General features: G+C 39.5%; 1 protein-coding gene across 1 annotated transcript in view; it reads left to right on the forward strand.

The window, feature by feature from the left end:
• The first annotated feature begins 1,521 nt into the window (after positions 1 to 1,521).
• HSD17B11 (hydroxysteroid 17-beta dehydrogenase 11) overlaps positions 1,522 to 25,621 on the forward strand; it is a 38,435-nt gene continuing 14,335 nt past the window's right edge. The window contains exons 1-5 of the mRNA XM_029943365.1: positions 1,522 to 2,178; positions 9,465 to 9,572; positions 12,398 to 12,529; positions 14,187 to 14,293; positions 22,218 to 22,355. Of these exons, the coding sequence (XP_029799225.1) occupies positions 1,969 to 2,178; positions 9,465 to 9,572; positions 12,398 to 12,529; positions 14,187 to 14,293; positions 22,218 to 22,355 (695 nt within the window). The 5' untranslated portion in view covers positions 1,522 to 1,968. The remainder of the gene's footprint in view (positions 2,179 to 9,464; positions 9,573 to 12,397; positions 12,530 to 14,186; positions 14,294 to 22,217; positions 22,356 to 25,621) is intronic.

The following is a 25,621-nucleotide window of genomic DNA, read 5'->3' on the forward strand; positions in this document are numbered from 1 at the left end:
GTGTGAATATTTTATGAACTTCAATTTTTTTAAGTTTATTTCTTGACATTACACAAATGTGTAGGTAGGCATTTAGCTTCTTGCTCAAAATGTCATGCTCTTGAGGGGGAAATGTTGGTGGGACCGAAGGAGAATTTAGTCTTTTCTCTTTTTTTAAATATATATTTACTTTTGAGAGAAAGCGAATGCAAGGAGGGAGACAGAGGATCTGAAGCAGGCTCTTCACTGAGGCAGCAAACCCAATGTGGGCCTCAAACTCACAAACAGGGAGATCATGACATGAGCCAAATTCTGACACTCAACCAAGTGAGCCACCCAGGTACCCTGTGAACTTCCATTTGTTGTGACGTTCCTGCCTTTTATTTTTTTAATGTTTATTTATTTATTTTTAAATATTTATTTATTTATTTTGAGAGAGAGAGAGAGAGAGAGAGCAAGGACACTGCTCCAGCCTGCACATAAACAGGGAAGGGACAGAGAGAGCAGAGAACCCAGGCTGACGCTACACTGTCAGCACAGAGCTCCATGCAAGGTTCTATCTCATGAACTGTGAGATCATGACCTGCACCAAAATCAGAAACCCCACACTTAAACTGACTAAGCCACCTAAGGCTCCCATTCCTGCTTCATAAATATAAATATAAATATAAATATAAATATAAATATAAATATAAATGGTGACTATCTATCACCGACATGACTGAAGTCTCTTTCCTAAGTACTGCAGTGTCTCACGAAAAGGCTCAATTCATTTACTGTCAAGAACTGAAAACTAGTTGAAAAACTACATGTGACAGACAATTATTAAGCTCTTCTGCACACAATCCCAAAATAGGGTCTTTTTTTTCGGTAACCAAGCTCTGGGATTTTTTTTTAAGGTTTATTTATTTTTGAGAAAGAGAGAGACAGAGACAGACAGACAGAGCATGAGAAGGGGAGGGGCGGAGAGAGAGGGAGACACAGAATCCAAAACTGGCTCCAGGCTCTGAGCTGTCAGCAGGGATCCCAACGGAGGGCTTGAACTCATGAACTGTGAGATCATGATCTGAGCTGAAGTCAGAAGCTTAACAGACTGAGCCACCCAGGTGCCCCAATCTTGGATTTTTAAAAATCATATAAATTGGCTACTAAACTAAAAATTACATAGATAATCTTTATGTAAGGTGATTTTCTATTTTGTTACTCATTTTGGAGGCAGTGATTTCACCTGGATAAAGATGCAATTACAAAGTGTAATATATATATATATATAGATAGATATCCCCCACAAGTTCTAACAGGTTGACTGAAAACGGTTATCCAAATATACTGCTCTTCCTTGTGGAAACAACCCCCTATGATACAATCTGATTTTTTTCCTGGACCTTGATTATGCTGTCCTTGAAAAGACAGCACTTTCTCTGCTCTCCAGCAATCGAGCTTAGTTCAAACTAAAATATGAGGCAGCATAATTTTTCGGGGGCGGGGCGAGGGTGCGGAACAACTAACCCTTAACCCTATCCCCCACTTTCCTTTCAAGACAGGAAACGACACTTGCATCCCTTCGCTAGTGATGGGCATCAAGTTTCCAAGAAGCATCTGACCCGGGACTAGGACCCTGTCGGCTATCTCTGTAACTTGGAGAGAAAAGCAGGCGGCAGCTAAGCCTGTGGGGTCGGCTCTCGAGACACGGAGGTAGTGGGTCAAATAGGACCAGCCTGGGAAGGCTTGCCCTCCGGACTTTGTCCCTCCCAGATTTCTGAGCTGGCGAGCAGCAGCTCCGCACTGCAGCCCGAGCCAATTGTGAAAGGCTAAACGAAGCCCAGCCCAGCGGAAGGACGACGGTTTCGGAGTTGTTTGTTTCTCCTTGATAAAGGAGCCCTTCCTTGCTCTTGCTTTAATTCTCTCTGGTGTTGGACACTGCAACCCTCCAGAAGCAAGTGAGAGTGATTGGTGAAAGGAAACCTAAAGCTCGCAGCAACCAGAAGGATGAAATTCTTTCTGCAGTGCCTCCAGCTCCTGCCCTTACTGATCATCTTCTGCTTAGAGTCGCTTCTGAAGCTTTTCATTCCTAAGAAGAGAAAATCAGTTACTGGAGAAATCGTTCTGATTACTGGAGCTGGACACGGAATTGGGAGACTAACTGCCTTTGAATTTGCCAAACTTAAAAGCAAACTGGTTCTGTGGGATATAAATAAGGTAATAGTGCTCACTGTGTTTTTACTTTCTGGCACCTTTGATCTGTAGACATGGATGCATTCTGTAGGCAACAGCCCCTTACAGCATCTCTATAAAGTCAGTAGAAAAAAACTACTTTGGTGTTTTATAGATTCATTAGTGTTTTTATGATTAGAGGATAAATGGACTTAGTCAATATAAGATTCCTAGTTACTACCCATCACTAATTTGGTATTGTAAATATATACTTCTTTTTGTCCTGAAAATAATTTGTAATCTCCTCCAGAGCCTGATTTCGCTGAGCCTTCTATCTTAATCAGATAGGAAAACTAATCGTTTTAAGCTAGTCAATTAAAAGTAAGAGGTTTGCACCTGTTATGGAAAAACCTCCCACTGGCCATTACTGAGATAAGTGGGTTTAAAAAAATACTCAACAAAAACCAACATCACTCTATCCTAGGAGTTCCCAAAAGTAAATTTTAAAATCATCTTTTTGTTAAAACGATATAAAAACTATTTTTATAACTCTTTTTGTTAAAAACGATATAAAAGAAAAACTCTTTGAGGTGCCTGTCTGGCTCAGTCAGCAGAGCGTGCCCCTCTTGATCTCGGGGTCATGGAGTTCAAACCTCACATTGGGCATAGAGTTTACTTTAAAAATAAAACAAAATAAAAAATTTAAAAGAAAAAAACCTCTTCAATGTCCACAATGTTTTACAAGCATAGGTGTAGGCTTCAGGAAGACAGGAGGACTTTGAATCTAATCTTTTATTTGGCCAGTGGTAGATGGGCAGGGAGGTTTCCAGAAGGCACCTGACAACCTGAAATACCATTCCTTACACAGTAGCCAACACTCAGAGCTGTAAACAAGAATTTAGGGATTGTGAAGTTAGATGAGAGTTCACCCAATGAGGATGTGATTGAGATAGGCATCAACAAGCAATTATTGAGTACCTGTTGCATAGATCGAAGAACACAGCGGCAAACAGTAGGGTCCCCTGCCTTCAGTCTCATAGGGAAAATAGACTTTATGTGCAATGCAAGTCCAATCTGATGTGGTCAGTGCGGTGAACACCTGGCGGGTGGTACGGCCAGACTCAGCGGAGCTCTCCACTTCTTCACCAGCTTCCTTCTAACTTCATAGAGCTTTAGGTTCCTTTTCTGTAAAAGGAATAAAATAACAGTACTTGCCTTACATTATACCAAATGGCATACGCAAAGCGTCTAGCAGTGTCTGTACATGGTAAACACAAATTAATTCTTATTCACAAAGTGAAGTTTAAGCTAACATTGAAGAATTTAGGTGTAAGAATTAGGTTACACATCTGTATCAATGACTCTCAATGCCCTGTGCTCGTTTTTGTACAAAATTTTCTCTGATTTGGAGTCAAGTATTTTTATCCAACAAATATTTATTAAGCCCCTACTCTCTGCCAGGCACTGTTCTAATACAGCCCTGAGGACTCAGCAGTAAGAAAAACACAAACCTTATGAACTAGGGACAGTAAACAGGACATGCTGTGCAGTAAATTATGTAATTGCTGGATGGTGGTAAGTAGAAAGAAAAATAAAGTGTGAAAGGGGATAGGGACTCTGTATGGCAGGTGGCGGACAGGGAGTAACGGGTTGGTTTTATATAGAAAGCCCTACTGAGCTGGAGGTAGTTGAGTCAGAAGAGGCTGAGAGTACGGTGAGCCCCTCACCTATCTCTGCAGACAGGGGTCAGCAATGCAAGGCCCGGCACAGAGTGAGAGAGAGGAGAGGAATGAAAGAAAAGTCTATTCTGTGCTTTCCAACACAGGGGTAGTTAGTAGCTACTAGCCACTTGTGGCTGTTGAGCATTTGAAATGTGGCTCATCTGAATTAAGATGTGATACAGGTGTAAATACACACAGGATTTCAAAGACAGTATGAAAAAAAAAGTATGTTGAATATCTTACAACATACTTTTCTGTGGATTACATGTTGAAATATAATATTTAATTGTTATGATAAATATTCCAAAATAATAATATTTTGGATTATTTTATTATTTTTTTAATGTTTATTTATTTTTGAGAGAGACTGAGTGTGAGTGGAAGAGGGAGAGATAGAGGTGGAGACACAGAATCCGAAGCAGGCTCCAGGCTCTGAGCTGTCAGCACAGAGCCTGATGCTGAGTTTAATCTCACGAACCACGTGATCATGACCTGAGCCGAAGTAGGATGCTCGACCACCCCAGCTACCCAGGTGCCCCTATTTTGGATTATTTTAAGTTAAATAAAATATATTACTGAATTAAATTTTATTTTCTCCGGTGTGGCCAGCAGAAAAATTGAAATTAAGTATGTGGCTCACGTATTTTTATGAGACAGCGCTAATCTAGAAACTTAAGTAGCAGCAGCACCATATCATAAAATTTCCTGCAAACTATTATTTGTGCTTTGGCTTTTCCTGGGAGAGCCAGTGGAGGATTTGGAGAAAGATTCTAGGCTCCTGGGTACAGGGAGAGCGGTTAGGAGACCCACAGTAATCCAGGCAAGAGATGTTGCTGATTTTGCAGACCAGAAAGGTAGTAGGGGAAGTGGCAGAAAATTAAGAATAATGTAGTATTTATTATGTTAAATTTATTTCATTTAAATAAGCCTTCTATTATGAATTTTATCCTTCCTATTTTTTGTGGGTAATATGTATATATATTTATTTAAAGAAATTACAATGGTAGTAACTGATAGTTTCTGTGTTAGTTTTAATGTCCTTAATTTGGCCACATACAAGATTAGCAGTCCAAGGTGCTTCAGTGGCTCAGTCGGTTAAGTGTCCAACTTCGCCTCAAGTCATGATCTCTTGGTTTGTGGGTTCGGGCCCTGCGCCAGGCACTGCACTGCCAGGTCAGAGCCTGGAGGTTGCTTTGGATTCTTGTCTCCCTCTCTCTACTCCTCATCTGCTTGTTCTCTCTCAAGAATAAATAAACATTAAACATTTTAGTAAAATAAAATAAATATATATTTTTAATAAGAAAAAAAAGATTGGCAGTCCTGGTTCAGTATATACACCACAGTCCACGTTTTTTGCAATTTCACATATTTTAAAATTATGAAAGTCTGAGAACCACTAAACCTGACTGTGGAGAGTAGAGTGCAAATTTTAAACAGTCCAGGCAGCAGAACCTAGTGATGTAAACTGGGCTGGTGGCTCAGTGGAGAAGGAATGAAAAAAGAGGAGAGTTTTAGATTGTTTTCTGATCTAGCTGGAAGGGCAGGGAGGGGCTGGATCAAACTCTTCCCCTAGGAGGTCAAAGACAAATTGTCTCGAGACCATTTCTCAGATTAAGTCAAGCAGCAAGGTTAGCCATGTCCAAAAAGACCCTAACTCAGGGCAGACATCTTCCTACTCATCCTGAGGTTCATAAGAAAGGAACATGGATTTTGGGAGGGATTAGTGGTGGCTTCAGTTTTGTTATTCTACTGAGATTCATGCCATGAATTTTTATTGTTTAATGTAGATAATCTCACATTTCTTGACCATTCTCACCCTCAGGCCTGGTTAGATAAGTTTGTGAAGATATATTATAACAAGTACTGAGCCCCTAGTTAGTATATACTCCAAGGCTTTGTCGAATGAAAAAGTGAATTAATGAATGGAAGAAACAAAGGAATTAATCAGAAAAACATGTAGATGTCTAGTAGGCTAGGTTATGAGCAAAGAGTTCGTTGTAGCGATAGAGGACAAAGAATGAGTAAGGAGAGCCCAGGATTAAAAATTGAAAACCGAATCCAACATATTCGGGAAAAAGGTTAACACAGGAAATCCTAAAGAATGATGAGCAGTTCCACTCAGCTGAGAAAAATTTTGAGGATCTGCTTATTTTTTATTTCTCACCAAATGAATACGGAGACTGACTAAAAATTTTCCTGGCAGAATTTTAAACTTAAATTTTTTGCATTAAAAAAATGTTTTTTTCTGGTATAGTTCTGAAGGTGTGGAGTGTAGACCTGGGCCCTAAGTGAGGAAGACGAGAGAAATAGGCAAAAGTGTGACTGCCAATGTAAGGGGAAGGGCGTGTTTGCCACTACTCACTCTGTGCTTTGACAGAGAAAGCCAACCAGTACTGAGCAATTCTCTGCAAATGGAGTAAGTGACAAATGGAGTTTCATTGTAAAATTTGTTCCAAATAAGAACTGAACTTTATAAAGATCCAAAGAATCACTACAATGTATTTTTTTTTTTACTGTGGTAAAGTATGTGTAACAAAAATTTCCATTTTACCCATTTTTTAGTGTCGTTTAGTTGTGTTCAGTACATTCACACTGTTATGAGATGACCTCTCCTGGCCATCTCCAGAACTGTTTCACCATCCCAAACTGAAACTTTGGACCCAGTAAACAATTACTCCTCCTCTCCCCCAGCCTCTGGCATTCTACTTCCTGCCTCTGTGTATTTGACTACATTAGGCATCTCAAATAACTAGAATTAGGTAGTATTTGTCCTATTGTTTCTGGCTTGTGTCACTAAGCTTAATATCATCAAGGTTCATCCATGCTGTAGAATGTGTCAAAATTGTATTCCTTTCGAAGGCTGAATAACATTCCATTTTGTGTACATAATATGTAAATGAAGTATACATTTTTTATTTTATTTTTTATTTCGAGTTTTAATTTACATTCTAGTTATTTAAGTTATATGGTAAAATTGGTTGCAGGTGTAGAATTTAGTGATTCATCGCTTCCATATAACACCCAGTGCTCATCACAAGTGCCCTCCTTAACCATCACCCAGTTAGCCCATCCCCCCCACCTCCCCTCGGGCAACTGTTTATTCTCTATAGTTAAGTCTCTTCTGGTTTGCTTACTCTTTTTTTTTCTTTCCCTTCCCCTATGTTCATCTGTTTTGTTTCTTTAATTCCACATATGAATGAAATCATGGTATTTGTCTTTCTCTGACCTATTTCACTTAGTATAATACACTCAAGCTCCATCCACTTAGTTGAAAATGGCAAGATTTCATTCTTTTTGATGACTGAGTAAGAAAGAGCCAAAAGCTGCCTGTTAGGTACAGAAGGGCAACATAAGGCTTCAATGTCCCTTGGGAAATAAGGGCTCTTCACCAAAGTATACAACAGTTTGTGTGAGAGATTTCAGTAAAAGAGAAAACAGCTATATCCTTTTATTGCCACAGTGAAGTTAGCGAGCAAACTGCACATTCTTTCCTTAGCTCTCCAGATTTGGGTTTTCTGCAAGAGTAATTACAGATTATCAGCAAATTCACAACACTAGTGTCTATTCTACCATTCTCTGTGGGTAATGTAGTAAATTCATCATTAGCTGACAATAATTTCTTGATTTGCAATGTTCACAGACTAAACTTCAATCCAAGGGATTGTTTGAGACATTCTTAAAAACTAAAAAAAGCTACAAAATTGGTAAAGGTAAAACAAGCAAAAATGGAAACAAACAAGAAAAGAATAGAATTCTATGGTCTGATCCTGAATTTACGTAACAAAATCAGTGCTTCAAACTGGGCTCATCATTCTGTTTCTCAAATCTGCTCGTGACTTCCATCTGACTTGTTGCAACATCACGTTGCCAATTAAACTAAAAAGCAGGGACATCAGCTTTGGTTCTTCCCACTTGCCTCATCCAGTCACCACGCCCTGCTGATTTTGCCTCCTAAAGATATATTTTAAGGCTCATTCTCTTCTTTACATTCTTTCTAGTAGTATCACAATTAAGCCTGCATCCTCTCTTGGCTGAATCATTGGAACTGCCTACTAATTTTTCTCTCTTCCTGCAGTGTTGACCCCTAAAATCTGTCCTCCATATTTCAGTAAGAGTAATCAATATAATAATACTGATTATATGACATGCAATACTGATTATATCATAACAAATCTGAGTCCTTGATTTAATCATTAGCTCCCTACTGAGTTTTTGGATAAAACTTAGTGTAACATACAATGCCCTTTAATCTGGACTCCAGCTGGCCTTGAACTTTTTGACTCAGCAACACCAGTCTGCTGATATTTCTCCCCCACTGGACTTTCTCCTATCCATCTGTTTGTTTACACTCTACGTGGCATGCCCTTTCCCCTCTTTCCTGGCTGTTCTACTCGCCCTTAAGATCCAACTGTGGTACCTCTTCTTCTAGAACTGTATTGCATGTTCCTCCTTTGTGTTGCCATAACTCTGTATATTGTTCTGTTATTTTTTAATTTTTTATTTTTAATTTTTTTTAATATTTATTTTTGAGACAGAGCACCACTGGGGGAGGGGCAGAGGGAGAGAGGGAGACACAGAATCTGAAACAGGGTCCAGGCTCTGAGCTGTCAGCACAGAGCCAAACAACGTAGGTGCAAACTGAGGAGCTGTGAGATCATGACCTGAGCTGAAGTTAGACACTTAACCAACTGAGCCCCCCAGGGGCCCTGTATTGTTCTGTTATTATGCTTTCCACGATGCATTTGTGTGAATCATGTGGCACCGCTAATATTCAGTCCTTTATTTGGACACATTAACAGTTTCATATGTCCTACCTAAATCTTATATTAGGTTTCTTTCTACTACACTATGAGCTGACTAAGATCACTACCCTGTCTCCTTCATACTGTGTCCACTAGGTTCTTCCAAGCACTGTGATTAAACATTAAAATATTAAAGGAATGAGTGAATAAATGGATGAAAGAACTGTAATTAACCCCTTATCTATTTATTTTGCAGCTAGAAAATTGATGTACGTGAATAGTTTTTTAGTGACATAAAAAAGCTTAATGTTATTTTTTTTAATCTTGATATGGAATACACACACATATGTATTCACAAAGTATGTAAAATTCATGACTACAAAACTAGTATTTTAAGATATTTTTGTTTACTTATTTTTGAGAGAGAGAGAGAAACCTAGTGCAAGCAGGGGGAGGGACAGAGAGAGAAAGAGAGAGAGAGAGAGAAAGAGAGGGAGACACAGAATCCTAAGCAGGTTCCAGGCTCTGAACAGTCAGCACAGAGCCCAATCAATGCAGGCCTTGAACTCACAAACTGCGAGCTCATGACCTAAAATGAAGTTGGACACTTAACCGACTGAGCCACTCAGGCACCCAAAATTTTTATGTTCTTTAAAAAAGCTTGCTTTAAGTTCAGTTCCAAATAAAAGAAGGTAGTCAAGGTAGTGAGAACAAAGTATACCTATATCCCTGCCAAAAATGCATTCAGTTAAATTCTTGCCTAATGCTAGTTCAAACAATCTGACTATCCTTCATTATTTTGAGCTATTGATATAATAGGTTCATGTCATTTATTTTATTCTTCTTTTGTTGTTGTTGCCTTTCCTAGCATGGAATTGAGGACACAGCTGCGGAATGCAGGAGACTGGGTGCGAAGGCTCACGCCTTTGTGGTAGACTGCAGTAATCGAGAGGAAATTTACAGCTCTGCGAAGAAGGTGAAGTTTTACATTTGGTTAGGATCTATCATGTCAGAGCCAGGAAGGATTCTGGAGATGACCTTGTCATGATGCAAAGTCGTAGAAGTTTTGTGACTTGCCCAAGGTTGGACAGCCAGCTAGTGGTAGACCCAGAACTAGAATCTAGAAGGTTCCCAGACTTCAGTGTGTTCTGGAATCTTCTATAGAGAGCTTGTTAAAAAATAGACACCCCAAAGGTTTCTTTCAGTGGATCAAGAACTGGGCCCAAGAATCTGCATTTTTAATACCATAGACACCCACACTTCACTGATCTAATTCTGCTACAGGTCAATTCTTGGATGGCATTGGGAAACACTGGCGGTGTCTTCTGACACCCAAAGAACTGGGTTAGGGAGTTAGGATAAATTATATATTATATATATAATGGAGTTTCACTCTGAACACATTTGTACATATCCAGGTTAACTAAATACTACAATAGTAAGTAGATCAGTACAGTTACTTGGGCAAATTCCTTAAAACACACATTCCTGAATCTCAGCCCCAGATAATCTGATTTCAGCATAGTAGAAAGATTCTGATTCAACCAGCCCTGAAGACCTCTTTAGGGAATTTTAGATTTGACGGTATTTTTAATTACTATTCTTGAATTGTAATCTTTTATTTCAAACTGATGCCTCTATTACTGGTGAGGCCTGAACTCAGACAAAAGAATAAGTAGAAATTACCCAGGCTAGTGGTGGGAAATAGCTTTCCTGGAAGGGGGTACAGTAAAAGCAGGGTCTGTAGACAAGAAACGTCAGCATTTAACAATAATTGTTTTACTTAAAATTAACAATGGTTTTCCTTCATAGAAATGTACATGCTTTCAGTTAATACTAGGCATATCATTGCAAGTTTCTTAACCTCTCTGTGCCTAAGTTTCCTCAGTTATAAAATGGGGTTCACAGCACCACCTACCTTAGGGTTGTCAGGAGGATTAAGTGAATTAATGACATGAAGTTTTTAGATCAGTACTTGGCACACAGTAATCACTTCTAGACTCATCTGGAAATAAGCTGTTCTGGAAAAGATAACTTCATTATTTGAACCTATTCCATGTGTTTTAACTATGGTGTTTTTACTGAAATTTCTCAAGAATAAAGTATATGCTTAAACAGAATATTCACAATGACATGTGACTATCATATATTCTGAAGTTGTTTTGATGTGGTTATTTTAGTATCAGGACATTTTTATGTCACCTACCATTTAGGTGACTTTTTTATTTAAAAATTTTTTTAAGTTTATTTATCTTTGAGAGAGAGAGAAAGAGAGAGAACATAAGCAGGGGAAGGGCAGAGAGAGAGGGAGACACAGAATCTGAAGCAGGCTCCAGGCTCTGTGCTGACAGCTCAGAGCCTGATGTGGGGCTTGAACCCATGAACTGTTAGGCCATGATCTGAGCCAAAGCTGGACACTTAACTGACTGAGTTACCCAGACGCCGCATGGCTTGCTTTCATTATTGAGAAATGTGCAAACCAGACATTCACACTGTGGGGAGACAATAGATACAGATGGGGAGCTCAGGTATGAAGGAAGGGACAAATGTGTCTGGGCAAATGCTTTGACAGTATAAAAGAATCAAAGTCCTATTACTTTGAAGGCATTATTAGCAGCTCCATCATTTCAACCACATACAATGTCCTGTTTTTCTCAATGTCTTAGGGCATTATTCTGAACTGTTTTCATATTGTGCTAGAGATGTGGATATAGGAACAAATAGTGTTGATCAAAGGCCAAGTACTTTAGCTTGACTCATTAATAATTTAAATACAAACTGATGAAATTCATTTCTGGCTGACACGTCTTCAGCAGTTGGCACACTGATGTCCCTGCTGGATCACTGATGGGTATTTCACCTCCTTTCTGTTTGAGATTTGAGGCTTGTCCCAGGTCAGAAGATCTGGGAGAGTCTCAGCTCCATGTGACCGTTAGTAGCCATGTGATCTGGGGCAAGAAACAGCCATTCTGTGTTTCATGTTTCTCCTCTCTAAAGTGAGCATACCAAGAGTTGCCAGCTCATAGAATTATTGTGAGAATTAAATGAGATAAAGAATGAAATTGTGCAAAATGCATAACAATGAAAGCCTTTAATTGGCTATTTGCCACATCCCCTCAGTCCCCCAGCGCACTGCGGCACTGTCTAACAATGATTACTCCTAACAGAAGTTAGCTTTTATTTGGAACACAGCGTATAACAGAATGCATTGTAACTCTAGGGTCCAGCCACCAAGAAGCTTAGTTACTTAAAGAACCATAAAAATATCAGATAAGATATTCTTGTTTTGCCAGCCCGTAGGCCACCTGCCACTTGGATAAGATAGATTGGTGAGAAATAGAATGGAGTGGCCACAAAAATAAAGAAATAGAAGGTGCGACTAGCCTAATGGTATAATCAGTTTTACATAGTTCCTCATATAGTCCCTGCATTTGCCAATTAATTAAAACAAAAAAAATTTTTTTGCTTACCCTTTTAAGTAGTAGTTAAGAAATAAAGGCTGGGTTTTTGTCCCTGGTTTTTTTGTTGTTGTTTTTGTTAGCCAAATGCCTCTTAGGGTATAATCAGTAGTGCAAAGTCAAGAGACTAAATTGCAAAAGACAGTTTCTACCTGACAGGCTTCCAGGTCTAGCTGTTTTGAAATTGAGATTAAAAAGTTCTTTTTTCCATGTTGACACATAGATTACAAAACTACCTCTTTTCTTCACATCTGATGTAAAAATACATAGTTCCTTCATGACCTTTGCATGCAAACCTTCTTTGTAACTCTTAATGATGCAGGTACTTGTCTTATTTTTAAAGGTGAAAGCAGAAGTTGGAGATGTTAGTATATTAGTAAATAATGCGGGTGTAGTCTACACATCGGATTTGTTTGCTACACAAGATCCTCAAATTGAAAAGACTTTTGAAGTTAATGTACTTGCACATTTCTGGGTAGGTATGACTTCTTTTATAAGAACATTCCTTTTTGTAACACCCAAAGATTATGTTTAAAGTTAGGAGACATAACAATGTATCAAATCAATACTGAAGTATTCTCCAGGCTCTAAGGATAACATCATACAAAGAGGTCATGTTTGAGGGTGCCTGGCTGGTGCCACCAGAAGAGCATGCAACTCTTGATCTCAGAGTCGTGAGCTCAAGCCCCATATTGGGTGTAGAGATTATTTTAAAAAATAAATAAACTTTTTTTAAAAGTCAGTTCTATTATTTTTTAATTTTTGAATGTTGATTTATTTTTGAGAGAGAAGGGGGAGGGGCAGAGAGAGGGGGAGACACAGAATCTGAAGCAGGCTCCAGGCTCTGAGCCATCAGCACAGAGCCCAATATGGGACTCGAATCCAGGAACTGCGAGATCATGACCTGAGCTGAAGTCAGACGCTAAACCAACTAAGCCACCCAGGTGCCCCCAAAGAAGTCAATTTTTTTCCTTTTCTTTTTAAAATGTTTATTTATTTTTGAGAGAGAGACACAGCATGAGTGAGGAAGGGGCAGAGAGAGAGGGAGACACAGACTCCAAAGCAGGCTCCAGCTCCAAGCTGTCAGCCCAGAGCCCTACATGGGGCTCAAACTCACAAACCCATGAGATATGACCTTAGCCTAAGTCAGACGTTGGACTAACTGAGCCACCCAGGTGCTCAATTTTCATGCTGTGGCCAAATCTCATCAACCATTCTCCCTTCCCCCTTAAATCTGTTAATAATAATTAATAATAAACTTCAGGTGTTATATATGTTTTAATTTTAAACTGGATTCTTAAAAAAATAAAAATAAAATAAACCAAATTCTCACATTTCTATGTGATCTTATTTATGAAAGAAGGGATTAAGGATCATCCAAGTTCTCTTCTGTGGTTCTATTAAAAGTGAGCCCAGTTTGCTTTCAGATTATCATGAGACTCAGGCCTTGAGAATTTTCTGGCTGCAAAGTTGCAAGTTTTATTATAAATCACATTATTCAAGGTCTGTAGATTATATATATATATAGAGAGAGAGAGAGAGAAAGAGAATTTCTGAAGAGGCTAAAAATTGCCCAAATAGCCCATTCCTGAAAGGGCCCTTCAAAGATTTCTTAGATGTGAGTTTGGGATGCATAATCTCAAAAGAACGTTGGAGCTGGTAAAAATGCAGTATTATATTATGTCAGCATTCTCAAGTTACTGACATATGCCTTTGTATTTTTGTAATTTACAAGTTTGCCTGTCTTTCTGCGTCTTAGAATGTAGAGCATTGTCTTAATTGTTTTTGAGTCCTCATCACATAGTAGGTTCTCAGTAAATATTTATTGCATTTGGTGACTACTAGAAGATTGCTGTTCACTTCAGTATTTTGGTAAATGACATAACCAAACTATTTTCTAACAATTTTACATTGCATATAAATTCTTTTAATAACTCTAGCTTATTATGTCTAGTCAATATATGAGATGATCCATTTGCCTTATGTGGCTACATTTGGCAATTAATCTAGATTTTTTTCTTTACACTAGGAAAAATGTTAATAAAATATAGCTTTGTCTGGAAACCTTCCCAATGGGTCTGCAGATCAGAAATAACCACATACCGTTCTCTCTTCATCAACACTATTTCTAGACTACAAAAGCATTTCTTCCAGTGATGATGAAGAATAATCATGGCCATATTGTCACTGTGGCTTCAGCAGCCGGGCATACCGGGGTCCCCTTCCTACTGGCCTATTGGTAAGTGAGCATCTATTTCCGTAATTTGTTCCTATGCTTAACTTGTGTGTGACGTCTTACCCTAATGAAAACTACCGTTAATGATGATAAACTTGAAGTTGCCGAAAGAGTCAGTTGCGCAGTACAACAGCTTCATCAATCACTAATCCCCTCCAGGCTGACCATTCTAGAGGAGATGGCAGGAAAATTATCCAATCAGAAGGCAGCTCTTAAAGCAGTTCTCATCCCTTGTAGGGGCAAGAAATTCTAAAACAAGACTTTTTGTTTATAGTAATTGTTTGTACCATGTTGTACCAAATTTGTTTGTACCATGAATAAAAGTTAATAATTTTAATAAAGTAATTTTGTGGAAACAAAACAGCATAAAGAGAAAGTATAATCTGGTATTCTAAACATTAAAAGCATCCAAACAGTGGAATTGTTGTAAAAACAACAACTATAATAGTTCTCCATTTGAAAATCCCTGCCATTATAATAACTGTGGAACTGAACTATCACAGGCAGGTCACCGTAATGGTGTGCCCCACTGTATACTATAAGGACAGTTCTTTACAACACAGTGAGGCCACCGTAGCCAACAGAAATCTACTGGCTGCACACACCCCAACAGTGCCTGTCCAATTTCTATGTTTTTGCAAATAATAACTTAAAATGTTGAATTATTGTGCGAATAAATACACATACACATAAATGCTCAAATTTGTTCTCTACCATTGTGTTCTTTTGGAATTGGGTATCTAAATTCTAGAAACAACAGATAATAGTTGTATGCATATAAATATATAAACATAGACATGGGTGGGTATCTTGTTTTTATATAATGTATACGTGTGTATACATAAGTATGTATGCATGTATATAAAAGATACATATCTTGCATTTAAAAGTTTAGAAGGATATATACCAAGTCATTTTACTCCAACCATACCTAGAGAGTGGTTATTCTCTGGTAATGACAAGTAATTCTGTTTTGTTCATCTATATTTTCCTTCTCCCCTTCCCTCCCCTCCCCTCCCCTCCCTACCCCCTTCCCTTCCCTTCCATTCCCTAACATACATTTGTCTTCTAATAGTTTTTAAAATGGGGCACCTGGGTGGCTCAGTTGGTTGAAGGTCTGACTCTTGGTTTTGGCTCAGATCACGATCTCACATTTCATGAGTTTAAGCCTTGCATTGGGCTCTGTGTGGGCTCTGTGAAGCCTGCTTGGGATTCTCTTCCTCTGCCCCTTGCCCACTTACTCTCTCCATCTCCCTTTAAATAAGTAAATAACTTAAAAAAAATTTTTTTTAATGAATATAGACTTGGATTGAGTTTTTGGTTTGGGAGAGGGGGTTTGTTTGTTTTTTAAGACAAAATCGCTGTTGAAGCAGTTACAGAACAGATGTGTGATCCGGACTGTATTGTCTCTTTCAAAGAGAATCCAGCAGGGCTGTGAATGCTGTCATGCTTCCTCCTCTTTGCCATAGTGAATAATGTAACTCTTTTGATTCTAATTTGATTCTACTCCACTGAATGTTTAGCTGTGGAAACCAAGAGAGAACGTGTTTTGTCTGAGAAACTATTAATAGTGCTTTCAGCAGAAGTAAAAGTCCTCCTCACGTGTTATCAAAGCGGGAACGACATACACAGTTGCACAGATTGCACACTACACAATTCGAAGGGGCACCGCATATTCAGGTCCCTTTAAACTTAAAAGATCTTCCAGGACATGGCAGTAAAGTAGCTTGAGAAAAGGAGTAGGTTTTCCTGATTCACACAAAGGCACCCCTTGAGCTGGAAGGCAGGGTTGTATAAGGATGCAGGTCCTATCCGGCCGGTGGTGAGGGCCGTCCCAGCCTTCCTGGAGCCGGTCGCGCGCAGCCGTGGAAACGCGCCTGGCTGGCCGTGGTGGGGGGGGGGGGGGGGGGTTCCCCCCCCCGCCGCAGGTCCGATCCAGCCTTCCCCTGTACTTAACGCGGAAGGTGCCGGCTTCTCCTGAAAGGGCGTGCATTAAGGAGGGACAACTCCTGTGACGCCCAATCGGGGGAGGACTGCCAATACCTTTGACCTCTCTAGAGGCGGGCCTAGTCACTCCCCACGTGGGGCGTCCTGGGCCCACTCTGATTGGTCAGTGCTCTGGATGGTGTGACTGGCTCCCACAACTGCCAGTATTGATGGGGGGTAGGGATTGGATAGCTGTATTTCCTGTAACACTCCCTCCCAAAGATATAAAAGGCCCTGCCCTGCCTTTGTTCGGGGCTCTCTCCATGTGGCCAGCAGGTCCGGTGGAGACTGTGAGCCAGAGCTTAAGCTTGTCATAAAGGCCCTTTGCTTTTGCAGGCGTGACTGGGTCTCCCTAGCAGTCTCTGGTGTTTGTTTTGGGGTGATTTGGGGCAATTTTAAAAACTTGGGCTCAACAGTTGCAACCATATGGGTGGTTTGTACTGTAGGCTTTGGGATGGATGAACTGTTTGCTTGCCTGGCAGGACACTCTGGACCCTCAGCCGCAAATGGCTGAGCGGCCTCAGTGTGTGATCATTAGTGACCATAACGGTCTTCAGTTCAGTTCAGATTCTCGTTTTTGCCGAGAATCTGATGACTGGTAGAGTTTTCCCCAGAGACACACTGAAGACTGCTGGCAGAAAGCAGTGTGTATTGGTGCTTATTAACAATTGAGCAATTCAACTGAGATACTGCTTTTTAAAACATAATTTTTTTAATTGAAGTATAACATACATTTATAAAAATGCAGAAATCATAAATGTACAGCTCAGTAAGTTACTGTAAAGTGGACACATTATTTAGCCACCATGCAGGTAAAAAATTAGGGCAAGGCCTTAGAAGCACCTTCTAGAACTCATTCCAAGCACCAGTGTCTCTTTCCTTCTCAATGGTAACCCCTCTATTGACTTGTAACACCAGGGATTAATGCCTGTTTTGATCTTTATATATGTGGAATTACACTATGTTTGTGAAGTTTATCCTTGTTGTTGGTAGCTACAGCTTAATCATTTTCATACCTGTTGAGTATTGCCTCATGTGACCAGACAATAATTTATTTGTCCATATTACTGTTTACATTTGGGTTGTTTGCAGGATGGGACGATGAATCTTTATTCAATCACTTTATGTGACCTTTAGCAAGCTACTCAACTCCTCTTACGCTTCATTTTGCTCTCCCATAAGACAGGCTCACCATAGCCACTAAGTAAATCATCAAGATGCCATAAAGCTTAAATTGTATAATGTAATGAATGCACTTAGCATAGAATCTGGAATCTTGTAAGTGTTTGATAACAGGTGTTACATTCCAATTCTACTTTCCTATAACCACACAAAATAGTAAGGTCCCACTTCTCTTTTTAGCTTCCAGAATGCTTTCCCTCGGTGGAACTAATCATATACGATCCGGCACCCGAGTGTTATAGTGAAATGAGAGGGATCTTTTCCTGGTTCTTTTCCCTGTAATCCAGCCTTTAGCTATCACGGTCCTGAGGGGCTACAGCCACAGCAAAAGAAATTACTATAGCTCTAATCACCTAATCACCTATATGGGAAAAAGTTTCAATTTCTTTTGGAGTTAGAGTTCAACAGTTTTAAATGATTACTGTGAAAATCCCAAGATTAAAGAACTGGATTCGTGGTGAGAGATGTTAACATTTTAATTCTATTCTGAAATGTTTTTTGCTGCTTGCTAAGTATTTTGTCCAAAAGTATCTTGATTTTAAAAAGAAAATATTTAAAAGTACCATGAAACTCTGACTAATATATCCTGTCAACTTAAAGAGCCAGTTTATAAACAGGAAAGTCACCAGTATGGGAAGACATGGCAAAATTGAGTCCTGATCACTATTAGCTTATAATGAAATGTTATCTAGAAAAACTGTTTGGAATAAGAAATGTTAACTCATATTAACAATAATAATATATTTGATGCAACATTACAAAGTGCAGGGAAAAATCCACTCACTTTTAGCTTTCATGTATACATATGTCTAAAAAACAAATTCACCCTGAAATTCAAAAATATGGAGTTCTTTTAACATTCAGTGTCATTAACTCTTGAGTTCAAATACATTTGTGCACTTTTGCTTCAGTTAAGAAAAATCAGAGGGGTGCCTGGGTGGCTCAGTCAGTTAGGCGTCTGGCTTTGGCTCAGGTCATGATCTCACGGTTCATGGGTTCAAGTCCTGCATCTGGCTCTGTGCTAACAGCTAGCTCAGAGCCTGGAGCCTGCTTTGGATTCTGTGTCTCCCTCTCTCTCTGACCCTCCCCGGCTCTCACTGTCTCTCTCTCTCAAAAATAAATAAAAGTCATTAAAAATTTTAAAAAAAAGAAAAATCAGAAAATACAGTTTAGTGAAAGAAAAATATAGTGATAATCTTATACAGAAACAATCATGGTTAGCATTTGTAATTTTTTAGGACATTTTAAATATAGGTATACAGGAACACCTGGTGGCTCAGTCAGTTAAGCATCCGACTCTTGATCTCAGCTCAGGTCTTGATCTCAAGACTGTGGGTTTGAGCCCTACATTGACTTTTGTGCAAGGTCTGAAGCCTACTTAAAAAAAAATTTTTTTTAAAGAGCATGTGTGTGTGTGTTCAAGCATGGAAAATATCTGCCTACATAATCTTGAGGGTTTTTTTCTTAATTTAAAACGAATATTTTGCACATCAATAAATATATGTGCACACTATGATTTTCATTTTTTTGCATTATATGTCACTGTATATGTGCCACTATTTATGCAATTTATCCATTATTCTTGGGCAATTTATTTGTTAGTACAGATGAACATTCGGTTTATTTCAGCTGCAGGAAACACAAAACTTGAGCTGCCTTGGACCAAACAATGAAGTTTTTAGCTCTATAGTTAAAGGCTCAGGCGGGCTCTCCTCCTCTGTTGGTGAGATGGCAACTAGCACTTCCGGAGTAATAGTCTCTCAATATCCGGTGTGGGGGGAGGGGCAGATGATTTCCCAGTAATGCCTTCCAATGTTCATGTCACAGAGTTCACGCTAACTGGATAGACCCAACCACTGTGTGGGGAGCGGGACGGGTGCTACTGACTAAAATCAGAGTGATGTCACCAGATTAAGGAATTTTCCAAATGCCAGTAGGCAAAAACAACAGCTGTCCACTCCAGACATTTAAAATTGTTTCCAGGTTGGCCTTTATGAACTATATATCCCAGAGCATAGAGCATGGCGTATTTTTAATGGATTTGTTGTATCTTTTGCCAAACTACCTTCCGTAAAAGGCTGCTAATGAACCCATGCTTTGGAAAATAGAAAGCTGTGGAAAGATCTCCGTCACCTTTTTTTTTTTTTTTTAAAGCTTAGACATATTTTGAAGGCTTAAAGAGAAAAGATTCCTAGTTCAATAATATAAAATGAAAATATTCTGTACTTTATAAAACAAAGAAATTTCCTTGTTTCCTCGCCATTCTTCCTAGGGAAAAATTCCATCTTGTTTTACTTTGTACTTACTTTATTCCTGAAATAAAACATTTTTGTATGCATATATTATCTATTAGTATTTTTCTATTGTGAATATTCTGCTAATGGTCCTTTAGCCACTTTAGAGTATTATCTTCTTCATTTGTAAAAGTTGCTACATATGAACCCTTACCCACATCTTCCATGTTGTAGATGCTTTACCAGTTAGTCATTTGCCTCTCAACTTGGTTGGGAGCTAATAAAGTTTAGAGTGTATCGTACAGAAGCTAGATTTGTTGCCCCAGTTAATTTTTAAATTTACTTTTATATTTTTATTTATTATTGAGACAGAAACAGAGCATGAGTGGGGGAGGGGCAGAGAGAGGGGGAAACACAGAATCAGAAGCAGGGCTGAGCTGTCAGCTCTGAGCTGTCAGCACAGAGCCCGATGCAGGGCTCAAACCCACGAACCATGAGATCATGACCTGAACCGAAATCAACCGCTTAACCATTTAAGCCACCCAGTTGCCCCTGTTGCCCCAGTTTAAAGCTTGATCCCACTACTTTGTTTTGTGTCTTCGGGCAAGTTCTAGAACTCTGTCAGGGGAGGTCATGGAGAAGATGTTGACCTGTGAGCTGGACCTAGGTTGTCAGAGGCTCCTCACCCCATCATCTTGCCTTCCCCTTTCCCAGAAGCTGCCCCTTGAAATAGAAATGGGTTGTGACTGTCCAGACGGTATATATTACTGAATCCAATTAAGGCCTCCAAATAAACGTTTAAGATTCTGGCAGGTGGGTGTGAAGACCTTACCTGCAGCCGCCCAGGACAAACCTCCCAGCTCCCTTGCTTGTTTGTTAACTCTGCCACTTGCCAATCCAGAGTGGCCTGCCTCTTTCTTTTCTCTCTCCCCATCTTCTGTGTGCAGGGAGAGGGGAGGCAATTTCAGATTGTGCCCAAGGAGCTCCGAGGAGATTGCAAACCAACAATCCCCACAGTGCTTAAGTTTCCTTTTCGGAAAATGGGGATCATAGTAATACCTATTTCAAAGAGTTGTTGTGAGAAGTAAATGCAGTAATACATCAGAATAACTGAGGACAGTGCCTGGCAAGTAGTAATCAGTTTTATGTATGATTATTTTTGTGTTGTTTTTCAAGTTAAGATTTACATTTTTTATGAGTGAATCTAGCAATCTTGTCTTTTAAGCCTTCAGTATATGTCTAAGGTTTAAAAAAAAAAGTTGAAAGAGAACTTTCCACAGCTTTATATTTTCCCAAGCACCGGTTAATTGGCAAGAATTTACAATTACTTTGTATAATTGCTAATAAGTACAAACTTAAAGAAAAATAATATAGTAATTGATGGCACTGAATTGCTCATTTAAAAATGGCTAAAATGGCAAATTTTATTATGTGTATATTTTCACACAATTTTTAAAAAAGATTTTTTTAATGTTTATTCATTTTTTGAGAGGGAGAGAGAGAGATAGCAAGGGAGAGGCAGAGAGAGGGGGAGACACAGAATCCGAAGCAGGCTCCAGGCTCTGAGCTGTCAGCACAGAACCTGACGCAGAACTTGAACCCATGAACCGTGACATCATGACCTGAGCCAAAGTCGGATGCTTAACTGACTGAGCCACTCAGGCACCCCCATTTTCACACAATTTTTTGAAAATCACTAATATTCCAAAAACCACTGAATTATACATTTCAAGTGGGAGAATTATATGATACATGAAATTATTTCTCAATAAAGCTGGTTTAAAAAAAACCTAACTGGAAAAGTAATGTCTGCTTAAAATATTATTATTTTGCCTTCTCTTGGCAAATGAAAGAGCTGTGACAATAAGAATTGCTTTGCATTTTGATTCATTCATTTGACAAATATTTTTTAAGCATCTTTTATAAGCCAAGCACTGTGCTAGGCCCTGGAGACCCATTAGAAACCAAAATAGTCACAGAGATTATAGTACAAGTTATAGGACAGATGTTTTAAAAAAAATTCACCCAAATGAGTATTTAATCTCAAATCTCAAACAGGCTGTCATGAAAAACTGAAGATTACTACATAATGGAAATAGTTTAGACTAGGGGTCAGGAAAGGCCTCTTTGAGGAAGGGAAGCAGAGGCTGAAAGGGAATATGGGACTTGACCAGGAGAATTTCCCCAGGAATGTATTAAATAAATAACAGGCTATGGTGACATTAAATCTTATGGAAACAGCAACAATGAAAACAAACGCTTCACCGGTTTTCCTAGCAAGAGCTTTAAACCCACTCAGTTCTCACTCCAATAAGTGTTCTGTGTCAATGCTTCTCACACTGTAATGCCTTTACATTTACCTGAGGATCTATAATGCACATTATAGGTCTGGGCTAGACCCTGAGACTCAGCTGATGGTCATGGGGCTCAGCAGAGGACCACACTTAACTAGAGAAAACAGACATCTGAATTCAATAGATACCACAGCTTTCTCGAATTATCTTCTGGCATCTCTTTATTTCCAGTTCAAGCAAGTTTGCTGCTGTCGGATTTCATAGAGCTTTGACTGAAGAACTGGCTGCCTTAGAAAGAACTGGAATCAAAACAACATGTCTCTGCCCTAATTTCATAAACACTGGCTTCATCAAAAACGCAAGTACCAGGTAAGTTGAGACAGAAATGCAGACAAAAGGATTGGTGATTGCTATGAATATCAGCCATTCAGTGGGTTTTCTTAAATAGTTTAATCCTTAAAACACCTGACATCCAATTCCCTTAGCTCATCTCAAATTTAGCTCCTGTAGATTGTGAGGAAGAAGGTGGCAAGGCAAAGAGAGGGAGAGAATGTATGTAAACATAAATATGAGGAACTCAGGTGAACTTGCTAATCCCCCTTTTTTTCTTTTCCTGAGCAGTGGTTTTCTGACTTAAGTATACATACCTTTCATCAGGAGTGCTCGGGAACCATGTAGAGGCCCCACTCCCAGAGATGTTATTTGCTCGGGTCTGGCTGGGAGATAGTAGTGTTGGGGAAGGGGCCTTGGGACTCTGTTTAACAAGCATCATTAGTCATCTAGAGATTATCCTCCATAGTGAGCACTAGTCTTTACTTAGTTAAAAAATAAAACTCTATAGGGCGCCTGGATGGCTCAGCATCCGACTTCAGCATAGGTCATGATCTCATGGTTTGTGCATTGAAACCCCACATGAGGCTGTCTACTGTCAGCTCAGAGACCCCTTTGTTTGCATCCTCTACCTCTCTGCTACTCCCCTGTGTGCACTCTCTCTCTCTCTCTCTCAAAAATAAATAAAGATTTTAAAAATTTATAGAACTATAAAGGATCAGCTCTGAGGTTAATTTTTTATAATTTATTTATTTATCTTGAGAGAGACAGAGACAGTACAAATGAGGATGGGCAGAGAGAGAGGGGAGAGAGAGAGAGAGAGAGAGAGAGAGAGAGAGAGAGAGAGAGAATCCCAAGCAGGTTCCAAGCTGATGAGAGCATAGAGCCTGATGTGGGGCTCAAAACCATGAGGCTGTGAGATCATGACTTGAGCTGAAACCAAGAGTCCAAGAGTCAGATTCTTAACCAGTTGAGCCACCCAGGTGCCCCTGAGGTTAATTTTTAATGTATCTCCTCTTTGGGGATAGTTTGAATTAGTCTTTGTAATATAGTTTTAATAGTCTTTGTAAACATGATGCATAATTTAAAAACCAACATACAGAAAAATATAAATAAAAAAGCTTCTTTTTAAATTTCCTTGAAACCTTCTATCTACTGCAAACTACTCTTAACATTTTGATGAACATCCTTCTGGACATCTCTCTATGTACAGGTTAAGTGTCTCAATTTTATGTAACTGGCATATGTTACACATAGGATTCTGGAAACTGTAAGTAAACTACTTACTTCCATCAGCATTATGTCATGGACATCATTTCATGTCAGTAAAGACAGAGCTTTATCATAAATTGTGTTGGTTACTTAGTCTGAACAGTAGTATCTACGAGTGATTTTTACCCTGGCACAGCTGTAATGAACATCCTAGTGATGAAGTTTTGGAGTGATAGGGGATTCATGGGGTCCGGAGTCGACTGCCAAGAAGGAATTCTTGAAGACATCTTTGGTTCAAAATGGTGATTTTGTTGAAGCATGGGGACAGGACCCATGAGCAGGAAAAGCTGCCTGGGGTCGTGACAGGCAACTCATTACGTACCATCAGGCTCGGAGGGGGTCAAGGATAGACTAAGTCTCTAAGGTATTTTGGAAGCAAGGTTTCCAGGACCTTGAGGGGCTATCTGTTGCTAGGGAAACACCACTTATTACCGTTTACTAAAACCCCAGTCATGAGACCTTCAGATGTTTATCAGGGGCCATAAGCTTGGAGGATGATTGCCAACATATATCTGGGGCAGTTGAGATTAAGGAGGTAGACTTAGAGGATCCTTGAGGGTGGGACAGTGTTAAGTCAAGGTTCACTTTTGCAAACTGTCATCATACAGGCAGCTAAGCCCCCATAGGGAGGTCACTCTGCTGGTTGGAAGGACTTGTCTTCAAATGGGCTGCAGGCAATAAAGGAATTTAGTCTTTCATTTGCCTTCATTTCCCACATCACCACGGCAAGCACTCTTCTTTGTTCTTGGGTAGCCAGGGACGTCTGAGCAATCTCACACATCTTCCACCTATGGGCTGTGGAGGGTGCCAGCCTACATTTTGCCCTCAGCTTGCCCCAAGCCCCCTCATCACCAGTGCACACATACTTTCACATTTTGGTAGTACCTCCTTCAGGTAGATTTTAGAAGAGGCGTTACTGGGTCAAAGGGTATACGCATTTTAAATATTCATACGGGCTGCCAAACCGCCCCAGAAATGTGGCGCCAATCTGCACCTGTACCCACGGCGCAGGAAGAGTGCCACCACTTTTCTGCTTCCTCACCAGCCTGCCTTCTGGTGACGTTCTGCCCTTTCATACAGGAAGGATCGGCTTTGTTTCCTGAGGACCTAGTAGCTACATTAAAGTGTTCTCTTATGTTTTTTGGTAGTAGGGCTTCTTTTCCTTTTTATTTTTTTTAAAGTTTATTTCTTTATTTTGAGAGAAACAGACATAGCATAAGCAGGAGAAGGGTAGAGGGAGAGGGAGAGAGAATCCCAAGCAGGCTCCACACTGTCAGTTCAGCGCCCATGAACTGTGAGGTCATGACCTGAGCCAAAACCAAGACTTGGCTTAACCAACTGAGCCACCCAGGCACCCCAGCAGTTTGATTTATTTTGTGAGTTGCCTGTTCCATGACCTCTGCTCACCTTTTCTATTGAGCTATAGAGTTTTAAAATTAACATCTATGAGTTCATTATACATTCAAGGTATACTATCTTATATGTCATACACATTGCATATATTTCCCCCAGTTTGCTATTTGCCTTTAAACTTTTTTTTATTTAGGTTTACATTAAAATTTCTCAGTTTATTTTCCATCATGATCTATAGGTTCGGCGAGGTGTTTATAAAAGTCTTTTCCAGCCCAAGCTTATAAAAATACTATGTTTTTTTCTTTAGTACTTTTGTGGTTGGATTTTCACATTTGGAACCTTGCTTCACACAAATTTACCTTAACAAATAAGGACATGGTAAGGGCTCCTGGGTGGCTCAGTGAGTTGAGCCTCTGACTCTTGTTTTCAGCTCAGCACATGATCCCAGGGTTGTGGGGTCAAACCCTGTGTCCCTGCTTGAGATTCTCTCTCTCTCTCTTTCTCTCTTTCTGTCTCCCCTCCTTGCATGCTCTCTCTCTCTCTCTTTCTAAAATTAAAAAAAGAGACACCATATAGCTTGTTTTCCCCAAATAGTTAATGAATTATTTTACATTATTTATTAAATAATGCATCATTTTCCTCACTACTTTGAAATGTCATCTTTATAATAAATCTGCATA

Source organism: Suricata suricatta, chromosome 1 (assembly GCF_006229205.1).
Source record: "Suricata suricatta isolate VVHF042 chromosome 1, meerkat_22Aug2017_6uvM2_HiC, whole genome shotgun sequence".
Lineage (NCBI taxonomy): Eukaryota > Metazoa > Chordata > Mammalia > Carnivora > Herpestidae > Suricata > Suricata suricatta.